Below are 16,067 nucleotides of genomic sequence, written 5' to 3'. Positions count from 1 at the left end.
TTGTAGCCTAAATTTTGGTTACATGATCGATTACATTATGACTTAAGCATTACTAATATTTTTCAATAACAGATTGTTTGAATAATAACGGTCGAACAACAATTCGTTTTTATGAGCGTTATGGAAAGAAAAAAGCCATTAATATTATTTCATTTCATTATATATATATGTTAGATACATTATAATATATAAACGTATCGAATTCCAAAGCACATATTATATATTATTATACTTCAAAAACCAACAGTCATCGTGTGCACGCGTAGAGATGTTTTGAACGAAATAAAAGGGAAAAATGACTGAGTTATTTTTTCCGACACAATATCAAATAGGTATTTTACAGTTTATCGTATACACCTACACGGTCCACCGACATTTTGTGACCAAAACATTCGAAACAGATTAAAAAGTCGCGTCTTTGGAACAGAGAGCAAGTCATTTGATAGCATGAATTGCTACAAATAAAATAATTTGCACCTATTTTGTTGTAAGACATAGTCTATGGACTGCCAAAAATCTAATTAAAGCACCGATATTATATGTATTTTAAAGCTGGGTACTGAGTGACTTTTTTTAGTTTTCAAAATTTAAAATTAATTTATCTTGTTATCCATGAGTCCCAACCGTTGACCAACTACTAAACTGCCAAGAAAAAATCGAAACAGTAGTCAGTTAATTATAATTATTAATTAACCATAAATTATTATTTTATTATAAAGAACAAAAAATAATAATATAAATATGATCGTTCAATATTGTCGTACCAATTATTTGTACTGTTAAAACTATAAATATATCGAATATATTGTGGCCTGATAATGATTTTAAAATGGATCGTGAAAATGTTGACGCTAACAATGAAAATAAAACCAAGCCCATTTGTAAGGCGACGTGGACAGTAATAAAGTTATCTCGACACGAAAATGACCCATCCGTTATCGGGACGAAAAATTCGGCGATGTAACACACGTGGACTGACCGATCTTATACCGCGTTAAAGCACACGTATATAGTGTAGGACAGAAAAAAAAACAACAAACCTCATCCGAATTTTTTTATTATTATTATTAATACCGTCGACCGTCTCTCTACGTACACGTATTGTACGTATATCATACACACATAAGTATACATTATAATATATTGTGTATAATATAATCGTTCTCACGCCGCGTGCGTTTCGTAACGACGACTAGACACCGAATAGAGCGACGGGCGGCGGCGGCGGCGATTTACTCGGTTGTTAATATTATAATAGCGTACGGGCGACGGACGAACGGACCGAGAGAAGAGAGCTCGAGTTCGGGTCAATCACGTCCGATTACAGGCAACGAGGTGCGGAGTACGCGCTAGACCGAACGTGTGCGTCGTGTATATATATGTTTATGTGTGTATATGCACGCGTGTGTGCGCGAGCGCGCGTAAGTAACGTGGTTAGGGCCGGGGCTCCTCCGGTTGTCGGAAGTCCGGCAACACCGTCCACACGTACGCACACGCACACACAATAGCAGGCTGTATAGTAAGTGGCCGGCGCGCCGTGACGGTTGTTCTTCTTCAAGGCTATGTTATACCGGAGCTCCTAATGCCGCCACCGCCGCCGCCGCGTCGTCGTCGTCGTCGTACACGGCGCGCGCGTTCTCTCTCAACAGGTATGCCACACCTCGCGCGCGCGCTCGTCCAGTCCGTCGGGCCGATCCGAAAAACCAGTGTCGTCCACCCCGACGCACCAGTACTACACACATAAACACACACACACTCATATGCACTCAAACACATATACGACTCGCATTGATACGAACGGACGACGACGCGACGGCGGCAGGCAAACCAGTTTTCGACCCATACGACTCACGCGCGGTGACGGCGGCGGCTATCTTGGTGGGAGCGCTCGCGGCGGCGGCCGCAACGCGCCCGCGCGTGTGTGTGTCAAGCGCCGCCGAAGCCGCCGCCCCGCCCGTCACCGGTGGCCCCTTGTCATCGGCAAATTACCCGCCTTGTTTGTAGCCCGCGATACCGAACGCGTCCGTCGTAACCGCATTAACCAGACTCGGGCGCGCGCTCACGCGCTGGGCACACACACACATACACGTCACACACACGATAACATACGCACACACTTACACGGGTTGACCCGCCGCCGACGACGACTATGACGCCGTTGTTGTTTCAACCGCCGCCGCCGCCGCCGTGCTGCTGTTGCCACCGCCGGTTTAAATAAAATTACCGCCGTTCTCGTTAAATATAATTATTGTAATTTTTAATGATTCCGAAGAACACACAAACAGAGACGGTGTTATTATGTTTGACGCGAATTAACTGTCGTCGTCGCCTATCGCTTGCTATATTATTATTATTTATAGTGGCAATGCAGTAGTAATACTAATAAATACTACTACTACATACTATAACTAAATTAATCGTAGTAGAAATATTACTACTTTACTAGTATGAATAGTAGAAGTGGTGTTAACTACGTACACACGTCGTCAATACAAGTGTTATTAATTCCACCGATAGCGCGAGGCCGCGATGTAAAGAAACATTGGGCATACAACACGACGTCGTGTTTGCCTTTGCCGAAAGACAAAATGTCTTAATAAAAAATGTTATATTGTCTAACCACCTACCTCTGTCGCGACACAAATTTCGGTTTACATAAAATGTTAACTTTAAAATCCTGGCGCGATGTAAACAATTATAGTTACGCGTCTTCCGATATTTCGAAACTCGAATAAATATTTATTCGTTTAAAGTTAAAACCATATGCTTTACATCGATTTATTATACGCGTACATGGAAAATCTATGTATAATATACTGTGTAAATAAATCAATGTACATCTCCAGTCGTAATATAGTGTCACATAGAAACTGTATTTGTTGTTTCGGTCAAAGAAACTCAATAATATCCTGTTGTTTACAATTGTTACTATCATTACAATTTCATGTTGTTTTTAACCATTCTATTTAGTATATAAAATTTTTGTGAACAAATAAAAAGAAACGAGTACCTAATACGAGACTTCAGTATACTGTTAAGCTTTTCAATAACTATACATAATAGTTGGTGTTACATCTATGGGCACTTGATCTATTTAATGAACTCAAATTGAATTTCTTATAGGTGATTTGAGATATATTATTATTATATTCTACCGATATGATTAATTAAGAAATATCTGTTTATTTAAAAATCTTAAGGCATTTATTGCTTAGCATTAAACATATATAATTCTTGCGTAAACCCAGTAAAATATTTTTCCCAGTATAGCAAAAAATATCGAAGGGCGTCGGCCTCTTGTTGAGTCAAAACTTCTGGTTATGCCTACACAACATTTTACACAGTTCAGTGAATTTTTACAATCCATTAAGACGAACATATCTGTACAAGCAATTTCATCAAAATTTTTCAATAGTTTACCTACCATAACATTCATAACAAGCCACAAAAGAAATGAAAGGTGCAAAGATAGATGATAAAAGACTACATGACTACACATCAAACTCCGCAACCTCCCTTAAAAAGTACGGAACATACAAATATTGGCAGGTTCCTCTCTGTCTACCTACTATACCAATCAACAACATGACAGTTTACTTAAACTATAATAACTTATATTATAGGAGAAATTATTTTAATACATATACGAATTGATTTATAATGTGAAGTATGGATAATTTATTATACATAATAATAAACCAATTCGTAAACTTACTTGTGTACACTTACAATACATTTAAATATCAAAATTTAAGACTTACCATTGACACAGACGTAGTGCCATTAGCGTAGGGCGATGGATAAGGTGCAACGAGATAGCCCATGTTGAAAGCAGGTGGATGGGGAGTTGGACCTGGTTTACCTGAAACAAACAAATATTATCTTTAATCTATTGAAAATAAGATCACCCCATCAGATATGAAACATTAATATATTGAAAGAATATAGTGAACATACCATTTATTGCCAATTATATTTTTGGCATCAAAAGATTTTATTATATTGTATTGTTATAGTATTATAACAAAATATATCTAAGACAAGCCTACCCCAAGTACTTTTCTTTTATTATCTCAGTAAGCAGATTGTATTTTCATAACCCATTTCATACTTAAAAACGAAGCAACATCTTCAAAAAAACAAAAAATATATATATTCTTTGATTTTATTAACCATATAGTATTTCATAATAGCAAATTAATAACAAATAACAATATTTATAAGTTAACTTATTAGTTAAATTATTATCTTATGGACAATGATTATTATCAACTAAGTGAAAAAAAAAATATTAGCAAAATGTGTAATAATTACATTTAAAAAAAAATGTACATAATATGTAAAAAACACGTGAAGTTATGAACCAAATTATCGTTAAGAGTATACGATGAGAGCACACACTTTACTTTGTTTGAATAGTGCGCGATGGTTATGCGTTAACACGAATATAGTGAGTTAATAATTTTTCTAAAAACGAGAAAAAATATAGAACAGTTGCTGGATGCTGTCAACACTGAAAACAAGAAATGTGGACACTAGCCGTTAACTATATTATATTTGAATACGTGACCGCCTCATTATGTTTGAGTTGCGTATTAATTGTATAATGTTATATTATTATAATCATTAATCAAAAATTTAATTTTAAAATCTCATACACTTCAGTTTGCGAGGATCAAGTGATCCTTGAAAAATTTAAGTATAACCAATACATAAATATTATACAACTATACTCATTACACGTACTTTGATCTATACTGTTTTAAAAAAAAAAAAATGAAATATTAAAAAAATGTATTTTCATTGATTTACATAAAGAAATATTATTAGGAATATTTTATGTTTTTCTTAATCTAACCTTAATATTTATTTATTGATGATTCGTGACAAAAATATTTCAAGACTAAAAATAATGACTAAACCAAATAATATTTAAAACACTAAATTCTAATTATAGTATGGATCGAATAACTAAATAAAATATGATGATACAGAAAGGGTCCACAAAATGTTAGTTGCGGTCATTTTTACGACATAAACATAAATACAATATTATTCTACAGAAAAATTAAAATCTTAAAATAAGAATACTATTTCGTGGTCAAATAAAGAAAAGAAACAGAATACAAATGAAACGTTTTTGTGAGTATGCACTATATAATTTAAATTCATGACAATAATTCATAATTAAATATCAAAACTAATAATAATATAAGACGTGAGATTTAAGCATTTAGTTTAATATTGCAAAATACTTAACATAATAATATGATATACATATTATTATGAGAACTCTAGAAGAAGTATTATAATATTATGAGTCAGAATATAATGGTGGTCAATGGTCATTGGATGGTTTAAGATTTTTAATTTGTGTAATTGACTGATAACAGCAACAGGTTCACCTTTGCCGCTTTGTTTAAGTGATAAAATAAAATTATAGGACTTTGTATGACTCGTAAAAAATGTTTGTAGAAGCAACACTGAAAACCAAGCTTTTTTTTTAAATAAAACTCTTTCATTTGTGGATTATGTATATTTTGTAACCCATAGATTTAAAATGGTTTTAAGACCAAATGTTTAACAATTGATACACAATAAAATGCGAACCCAACACGAGCTGGTTGGTATAATCATCATACATAATATACGATATTTTTCTGAGAAACAAGATTTACGCAGTGATTTAAAACAATAAATAATTATGTTCATAAGTGATACTACGGTTCAGTAGTTAAAATATGTTACCGTAAGTAGTAAAGCAGCAACTGGATAAAGTTTACACATTGCACATATTATATTATACATTATACCGATACATGTATACAAGAATATTTAACTCGTTCTAATAAAGAAGTTAATTAAAATAGCATATCGACTATCAAATATAAATAATTAATATGATTACATAACACGCCAAATCCATATCCTTAGTTACAATATTTAAAACAAAACAATTTTAATATTCACTACTAATATAAACTATACACAAATAATTCTAAAATTCTAGAATCGTTTAGAATTTATCATGTAGAGATCAGGCACCCAACAATATAAAAACTGTTGTACACTTTGACATTTCAATTCGGGTGTGTCGTTTTTTTCTTCTTTTAGTCGTAAACGCTGTGACTTTTAAATTTTAATAAAGTGATGAAACCAACAAAGTTATTTAAAAAAAACTGCTTACTGTGGTCGTGTGTACATTATTAAAATACGTCATAATATTAGCATTTAATGTTTATAATATATAATATTATTGCGTATGTTCGCGCGGTGATACCGATCGGCAAGACCCGACGACGACGGATATTATTATATGTTGATGTTTTACGACCGTCAACGACTAGACACGCAAGGAAAAAACCCTTTTATGATAGCCGCTCGCTCGAGTTTCTAAATATTATACCTATAATGTTTACGATTTTTACCCAAACTCGACTTCTCAGTACGGCAGCCACCGTCATCTCCGGTTTGCATACTCATACACTCACACCATAGCCTTACAAGTAATAATGATAATGATAATAATAAAATGCATAATAATAAGCCGGCTGCTACGTCGTGTGACGTCGTCGGGAGAGACCATATGATAAACACGGCGCGTCACCCACCGTGCGTGAGGCATAATATAATAAATCTCCGAAGATTCTCCTCTCGCGTCCTCACGATCAGTCTCTCTCTCTCACACACACACACACAAACACATCGGCAACGTCGCAACGACGGCGACGGTTATCCTCTCTCGCGTGCAGTAGTCGTGTACAGTTTTGGTTAACGAGCATCGCTTGAGAGATAGCACTGGCACACAGAGCACACTCATACACGGCTAACAAAGATTCGTCGTCGTCGCCACCGCCAGGTTTACGACGATGGTGCGCGGGAGGCGAGCTGGTTGGGAGGGGGTGCGAAGAAAGCGTAAGAACCTACTGAGGACAGGGGCGGACGTGCGGCGGGGGGAGGGAGTCCGGTGTCAAAAAACAAAACGAGCCTCGTTTAGGAAGCCTTGCGGGACCCCGCCCCGAGACATGCGCGGAGCCCTGCCCAGAGTCTACTATGGCTGTGCTTCACATTGCTCATATATATATATATATATATTCGTTATATACTTTATATACTTGTATAGGCATATAGATGATATATATTGTACGTGTATGTATATTGTATATTATATACCTAGGCATACATATAAATATATACAGACACGTACGTAAGTACACATGCACGCGCTGGAGAATTATTACGGCCACAGCGTCGTCAGCTCACGGGTTATTATAATGCGTTCGGTTCGACCACCTCTTTTATTCTTTTATTGTTGTTATTGTTGTTATTATTATTATATTATTGTTATTAGCTATTCTGTCATTATGCGCGCTTCTCCTCGGTGGACAATATAACATTCAAGGTCGAATACGGCTGTTTAAATGTGGAGTATACATACGAAAGGCGTAAGGCTGTGAGCCTGTGGACTAAACATACATACTAATAAAATGTACAGAATACAGAGGAAACACGAAAGAGTGCCAGGGTTTCGAGATTTATACAACATATTATATTATTTTTTTGCGTCGACGACCCCCACCACGTCTACTGCTCCTGCTACCACCGCCACCACCAACCCCACCCCCATCGTCACCACCCAGAATGACATTCTTTCGGTCAGATTCTGAGAACCGCCACCCGTCGAGTGTGTTCAACACATGTTTGGTGTGCACGTTACCTGTGCAGCGAGAATAAGATTTGGGTATACATTTTTTCTCGCTCAAAATTAATACACACACACACACACAACAACGATCACGCCACGTGGTGTAATTTTTTTGTTTAAATACAATCCACCACGCAATAAGCCGTTTGGTTTTTGTCTGACGGGTCCCTGCGCGCGGGTATTGTATGCGCTATAATATTAAATGTGTACGTTTTTCCCTCTCTGCGAATGAATGACGCGTCGTTTTGTTTATTAAATTTATTGTTTGTTATACACGCACCGGTCTCGTTAATGTACCGCGATAAATTACGCACGGTCTTTATAAATATATGAAAATAATGTAAATTTACACCGGTTCAGACTGCGCGCGCGCAATCTCGCCTGATCGAAACGTGTGGGACGAAGAAGAAAAATATACAAGGTGCCGGACTTATTACACTAGTATAGCTGTCGCTCGCGGCAAACCCAGGTACCTCCTAATTACGGATCCGATCCGATGCGACCATTATATTATACTGTATACACTATAGAGACGGCGGATCACTAATTACTATTAAATACGCGAGGAGAAAAGTTTGTTTTTCGACGAAAATCAATGGGATATAAATACAACACACATAACAACATATCTTTCAATGTGCCTTAATTTAACTATACAAACAACTTGCCCCTCTTTATTACACATCACCATTTAAATTACAGAAATTTTGGTTCTCTAAACCTAATAATGCTTTTAATGTAATAAAATTAATATTCAGACATATTTTAGCATAATATTAATCAACTTCAATGAATTCTGTACTAATAATTTGTATATATTGTTTTAATGTTACGTCATATTAGTTGTAATATTAATATACTATATACAATGTTATAATGTGTTAATTTTAATATATTATTTTTTATATACTGTACAGTGTACAATAATTTTGATCTGGGGTGTAAAACTATAAAATACAATTACTATTATATTTTTATCAATCATAAATACGTAACCAGATCAAGTCTTAACACGCCTTCCAAAATTAAAATTAGCCCTTGAAAAACGTGTGTATGTTAAATAAAAAGAAAAATAGTTGGGCACTTACTTCGGTTGAGATCAGGAGTAGAACTGCTGGTTTTTACAGGAGAACATCGATGGTTTGAACTGACTTTCTGAAATTTAAAAAAAAACACAACATGAACAATTATTGTTTTTTGGTGTACAACGTTGATTTATTCAAAAAACATTTTTACAGCCTTAGAGAATTTCAAGTACAATCTCTTCGGATTAAAAATAACCATGAATAGTACATGTTATTACACTAAATAATCGCCTTTATAATAATGTTAGCCACTGGCGTATGTTACACACGTATTATTTTATATATTAGGTACCTCTAGGCTCTAACGACAATTATATTTTAAAACGTTTAATACACTAGAACGCACGTCTAGTAAATAGATTAAAGGCATATTAGTAACGGCCGACGGCGATAGGCCCAAGTTCGGTAATATAATACGGTGTATATATAGTAAATAATATACTGTATTTAAATGCGAGACGGGCGAATGCTTAACATCATCATGCTGGGATGGCGCCTAATAATGCTAAAATGCAATGGGCCGTGGCGCCCCTGCGGAGCGCCACAACGCCAATTGTTATCCAATTTTATACCTGGACGCCAATTAAACGAGTCATGTTCTTCATAGTTTTTTTACGAACAATTTTACTGAGTATAATACGAAGAGCACGCCACTTCCCCCTCACCCAATCACACGTCGACATACCCACAAGTGAGTATTCTAAAATTATATATTATTTTAATATTGTGACTCAGTATATATAATATGTAATTCCATAAGTAAGAGTATAGTATAGTATATTATAAAGGCGCTTGATTGCACTATAGGGTCATTATCCTGTATAATTTTTATATCCAAAAAAGGAATTTAATACTTTTTTCTTCTTTGTGTACGTGGGGAGGAGGTGAGACGACGGTATTATAGCTGTAGTGGTCCATCATCTTGCGGACATTGTATATATAGACATATTCTTGGAATTACGCAACGTAACCAGATTACGCCATTACCACCACTGAGAAAATTAAAGTAGCTCGCGCCAATCATCTATACAAGTGCTCGTAATTACTATCAATCATCAAATACTTCTAATGGTACCGGTTATTGTTACTAGTGTACATAATATTATAACCATATACTTAGCATTATTATATTATATGTATAACGTGGTACGGTAAATATAATTTGCTGATCTCGCCCGTCAACAATGATAATAATAACGTCGTAAAAGACTACATAATATAACAAGAACGTGCACCCGAAATATTGCCATTTTAGCTATTGTTGGTTTATCATTATTTATTTTATTCGGTTTTTACTTTTTTATTTGTTTCACTTGAAAATAACCTTTCATTAAATTCCTATTTATATACATACAAATACACACACAATCTCCCTTCCAAATTTTCGTGTGGGTGGTGCAATTCCGAAAACGTTCGCCTGCGATAATAATTTATAGTAATTCCTTGACAGCGGGACACAATACCGAAACCCACTGCAGTTGGTCCGTTTCTCGTCGTAATCCCTGTGCATACAACAAACGAAACAGGTTTCAAACACTTGTAGGGTTGATATTTCCCCGGCATTCTTTATAATAATATAATGTTATGTGTTCTCTCAATACAAACGTATTGAAACCTTCTTCGCCCGTCTTTTTTTTTTCTTTTTTTTTTTTTTTTGTGACCGCACAAAATATTATTAAACAAGGACCAAGAGGGCACACCACGAATCTCTCAATCCCAGGAGGTGCGCATTTATTGTGTTTACTATTGTGTCAAAGGGTCCCCGGTGATCAAAACGACAACACACAAAAGTAAATCGAAAATTCAGAGAAAAAATATAAATAAATACATTTTCGGCATTTACACACACATATACACACTGAACACTCCGCGGGGGGAGTGCTAGGCGGCGGTGGCCTAATAATAAGACATATAATGCAATATAATATAACATCATATTATGTACAACGATGCGTTTAGTGCATTTTTCATTTTTTTTACAAGTTACGTGTGCCACCGTGGGTGGTTGGGTTACAATCACGGCAAAGTATAGCCGCCGTCCTATGGAAATTCGCTTATTACACACTTTATTATTCTTTAGATAATAACACTACAGATATTTGATATTTCTCCGAATGTCAGGATGTCGGGAAATAGCAGCATGTACTATGTACATATTACACGGCGTATTATTCATAAACTCACATAACTACATAAGCAATAATTTGAATCACGTGTATACTGTATAATATAATACCTACACTAAATGATAAACGCCAAACAGTACTAAATTAGCAACGTTTTTAATTGATCGAAAGAAAAAAAAAAGTTTAAATAATACAGGTAAAAATCAACTGCGACGAGAATATTATTTAAATGCACATTGTACGCACACGGTCACAACATAATTACGTGTGCAGTTGCACGTGTCTTCCTTGTTCGCGTAGAGCCCGGTTATTAAAAATAAATTTTTAGTAACGACCTTGTCGGTAGTTGTCGCCTGATTAAGTGTTTATGATTGACGGGGCGTCTAGGTGTTGGTGAGCGTGTTTGTGTTTGTATTTTTGAGCGCTTATACTATATGGCGTATATTATATTATTCCGAACAGTTAATTGAATTCATTACGACGCCGATGGGTAACGCGATACCCGCAGGCACCATAATTAACAGCGTCTCGGTCTAGTGCGCAAAACGTCTACGGAAACAAATAAATCCTCACGCAAACGACGAGAAAGAAGAACACCTAAGAAAGGAAGGAAGAAAAGAATCAGAGAGTGAGAGAGAGACAGAGAGAGAAATAGGAATACAAAGGAAACATAAAATTATCGAGTATGAATTTTTTTACGCCTAGTTAACGTACGTGTGTGTATGTGTGTATGTATACTCAACAGAGGGCTATTATTATAATCACGGGTTTCAGGACAGAGGCGAGAGGGGCTTAACAATGGTGTAACACCTGTTTTCACCTGTTCGTCATGAAACAACCCCTCGGGATTGTAATTGGACTTGCCACGGATAAGATAAACAATAATCTGGGATTTTGGCAATCGTCAAACTAAAACACCCGCAGTGGGCATTGTTTCTATTCCCGAATCGGTTGGAATTAAAACAAACAAAACCATAAAATAATAATTATATTATTTAGTACCTTTAACAAATAATAATAGGTGTAGGGGTTACCGTTACCAGTTTTCAAATACAAGCAAACGGCCGATCACCATAAAGGTAAAAACCAATGGACAACGAAGTATAATTACTACTATATCATACAGGGTGGCGTTGTTTACCTCAGATTCTGACAAGTCGATCAGGTCGGACTTCTCTTCGGTGACTTTATCGGAAGAACGCTTGACCACGTCTTCGCCGCCGTCCTCGTCCTTGAACACGATCAGCTCGTCCGAGCTGCACGCGTCCTCGCCGGCCGCGCCTCCGTCTTCGCTCGCATGGGGCATCACCTCGGCGGCTCGCGCGGTAGTAACCGCAACGCTCGTAACTGGGGGAGGGGGTTTGTAGAAGAGACAAACGCCAACCACTCGTTCAACAGCGATATCCACGCGGTTAACGGCGGTGGTATTGTGATTTTATTATTATTGAGCTTGGCGACAACCCCCTACCGGTGGTATATCGTCATGACTGAGGGATCGGCGCACCTATCGCGGCGGCCGGCGTACGGCGGCCGGCGCCGCCGGAACACTACCTTTGTCCGCGCGCCGATAACGCACCATCACACGAGAAGACACTGAGCTACGCGAAACGATATCCAAAAATCCGGAGACGACACGACCGGACGGAAAACGCAAACGAACGACACAACTACGAAAAACTTCCACGATAATGATATGATTTATGAATTGATGGGCTGCTCGGCGTCTTTTACTCGAGATTGGTGTTAGACCGCCGATTATGACGACAATAATAACTATTTAATAACGTTAACTGTAAACCACCATCGCGATTATTATTTTATATATTCGTTTATTATTACATTCGACACTTGTTAACAGCACACACTCGTGTCGCGTAGTATTAAAATCCTATTACACTCGTGTCGTTGTCGTAGACGCATAAGTACGCGTGTGTGTACGTATGTGTATTACTGTCTGGCGCATAAGCGCGCGCGTTGTGCGTGAACTGACGTACTGCACGCCGGCGACGACAGACGTGTATTTAAACCGGACGGTACACTAATGCCGACGATGCGAACACGCGCGGCGGACTTCTCGACTCGTCGTCCGGTCGGCCGCATACCACACGGGCACACGGGGCAGAGCAGGGAGCCAACCAATCGACACGCGGATAACCTCCCCCGCAGCCCGCAGTCCCCGCGCCACAACCAGGCTCGCTATGCGCCGTGCCACTCCGCGCACACACGCACAGCGCCTCACCGAACACACACAGACACACGTCGCGTACACACACACACACACACGTCGCATACACACAGCGCACACGTATTTTATTAAACTCTGCGCTTGCTAGTTGCTAGCTCACGCACGCACACATACGCAAACGCACACAAGCACACGTACACGCACATACACATACGCAAACGCACACACACAGACGCTACTAACGCGTTAACTATAGTACAGGGATTCTCAATATAATATATTATTATAGTTGCCATACATTATATAAATTATATTATATATATGTATTGAAGTGTTATAATATTGTTGTTGTTGTGTTGCGTTGTCGTTAGTCATTATTATTGTCGTTGTATTGTACAGTCTCGGCGCGAAACTCGTTCGTAGCCGTCATGGTCGTAATATCTTCGATGGTCAGTTTTACCGCCTAAAGTCGCCTATAGTCACAGTGGTTTCGTGCGTTGACCGACACTACGGGAGACTCAACGACATCCTCCCCCGCCACCCCCCCCCCCCCCTCAAACCACACTAACAACAAAAAGTATACCACCGACCATCCGGTACTTGTTACCGCGATTTAGCGATTTATGCCATGTATTACATAATATACGCAATAATATTCTCCTACCACTATTAACACAATAATGTCCGTAAATAAACGAATATTAAAAGCGTTAATAATCTAAACATGATTATACATTTATTAATGTAAAGATGAACCATTACAAAAAAAATGTATTTAATATTATTGATTTGAGTGAATTTTCCTTGTCTGAAGAGTATAATAAATAATGCATAGTGTGTGGAAAAAATGTATTGATGTGAAACTGCCGAGTCCAATCGCCGAAATATTATTTAAATAATAATTACAGTAACTATATTCACAGAATTTGAAAGAATGGTACCATCGATATAACCACCGGTATCAATCAGTGAAATGGAAACTCTGACATACTGGTTACTTATATAGTTTACATATATTTCCACATTATACTGTTCATTTGAATTATATACTATAATAATAATTTATATAAATACCTATTTAAGTAAATTATGTATATTATGCTTTAAATAATATTAATAAGTTAGATATAACTATATATGATAGTGGAACAGCTGGTTTATATATATGCATGTATAGTCAATAAAACGCATACTTTATTATAGTAGACCACATATCAGGAGATAACCATAAATATTATTATATGTGGGAGATAGGACTGTTCTATAACTTCTAGAATTTTGTTTTGATTGTACACAGAACACGCCACTTTTCCAAAATTCTGTATATACTATATATTTCAATAAATGATATACTGGCAGTGAAAATAACTTATTGAAATGGGACAAAAATTATTTTAGGAGTAGGTGTTTAAGATTTAGTTGTATTATTAACTAGCAGTAAATCCTTCGCAACAGTTACTTTCATAAAAATAGACAGTTTATTAGTTTGTGTGGTATATTTTTTTCTTGGCATATTTTATTATACATTGTATATATATTATATTATTGATTTATCAGCTAATATTACGTTTGATAATTTTTCATCAGGAAACGATATCTATGATAAAATATTTAAAGATCTCGATAACTCCAGTGACAATCGGTATATGTATAATAATTACCTCAAAATTTCACAGAATCAAAGACTAGAAATAATTAATAAACTTAATGTTTGTAACATTCACGGTTAGTAAAGTATTTAAATACCTTGAAGCAAAAACAGATTTAAATAAAATTATATGAAGATGATTTATTTTTAATTTTTTTTCATTAGTCTTTATTTCTATGAAACGAGGAATTTCAAAATGATTTTATAATATCTTAAATCTACCTAATACAGTAATACATTACAAGTATTCTAATAATAACATAATATAAATTAGAAGCGCATACATTTCGTTAGATATATACCACGGGAAAAATTAAATTTAAAAAAAAATTGCATTCAAAACGCTCTCAACGGTTGAACTTAAGTTATACTGAAGTGATGAATAAAAATTAAAAATCCTATACTTGTTAAATGTTATTGTTGCGTATACTTGTTATTAGTTGTATATAATAGCATTTATTATTCCAAGGGTATAAATGTATAATGAATACTTAGCATGAATCCACTGTAGTATAATATGATGAATAATAATGATAAATTGAAATATTGCAGCAGGTCGCAGGATATTTATTTTCTATTTACAATTTTTTCTACAGTATTGTAAATCTTAAAAATGTTCATTATTACTTTAACATTAAAATATCAAAAAGTTTTAAGTTAGAGTTTGGATAGAATCTTACATTAGAATTTTATGATGATAACAATTCGCTCTATAATACTGAATATCATAAAGTAAGATGAATTCTTCTGAATGCAATATTTGCAATGATATGCATAGTAATATGACATTCTCAACACATGCAGATAATGTATTTATTTTTAAATCGAAAAAAACAAAGATAACCATTAAAGGTTATGGAATATTTTGAAGTTATAATTAATGATTAATTTTAAAATTGAAAACCTTATTTGGCCATAAATATTAACGTCAGGAAGGCTATATCAATTTAAAAATATAATTTAATACTTTTTCTGAATGTAATATTATTAGTATTATTTTATTTGGTGTCTATATTATATAAACAATTTGGATAACATATTTATTGGTAATTATTTATTTATACAGTGTTAGGCTTAAATAATCAAATAATTACCTAGATAAGATAATGAATATTTTTTCAATAAAAATTTTAAATATATATAACTATCTACGTGAGATAAAGTATGATAGATTAATTTAAATACAACTATCTATATAATCTAGATAATCTCGTACTTAGAAAGTTTATAAAAACATATAGCTAATTATAAAATAAATTGTCATTGATATTTATTATTTTATTTATTTTATGTAACATAGACAGATTAGTATATTTTG

At 35.4% G+C, this 16,067-nt stretch overlaps 1 protein-coding gene across 1 annotated transcript in view; it reads right to left on the bottom strand.

The window, feature by feature from the left end:
- pan (transcription factor pangolin) overlaps nt 1–13,000 on the bottom strand; it is a 54,308-nt gene extending 41,308 nt beyond the window's left edge. The window contains exons 1-3 of the mRNA XM_089224821.1: nt 12,058–13,000; nt 8,794–8,860; nt 3,762–3,862 (exon numbers count right to left, since the gene is read on the bottom strand). Coding sequence (XP_089080947.1) covers nt 3,762–3,862; nt 8,794–8,860; nt 12,058–12,222 — 333 coding nt within the window. The 5' untranslated portion in view covers nt 12,223–13,000. The remainder of the gene's footprint in view (nt 1–3,761; nt 3,863–8,793; nt 8,861–12,057) is intronic.
- Between the last annotated feature and the right edge of the window lie 3,067 nt (nt 13,001–16,067).

Source organism: Diuraphis noxia, unplaced genomic scaffold (assembly GCF_037042655.1).
Source record: "Diuraphis noxia isolate RWA-SAM2 unplaced genomic scaffold, SU_Dnox_SAM2 contig0003, whole genome shotgun sequence".
Classification (NCBI taxonomy): Eukaryota; Metazoa; Arthropoda; class Insecta; order Hemiptera; family Aphididae; genus Diuraphis; species Diuraphis noxia.
The sequence above is the reverse complement of the archived record's forward strand: the minus strand, read 5'-3'. Positions and strand labels throughout refer to the sequence as shown.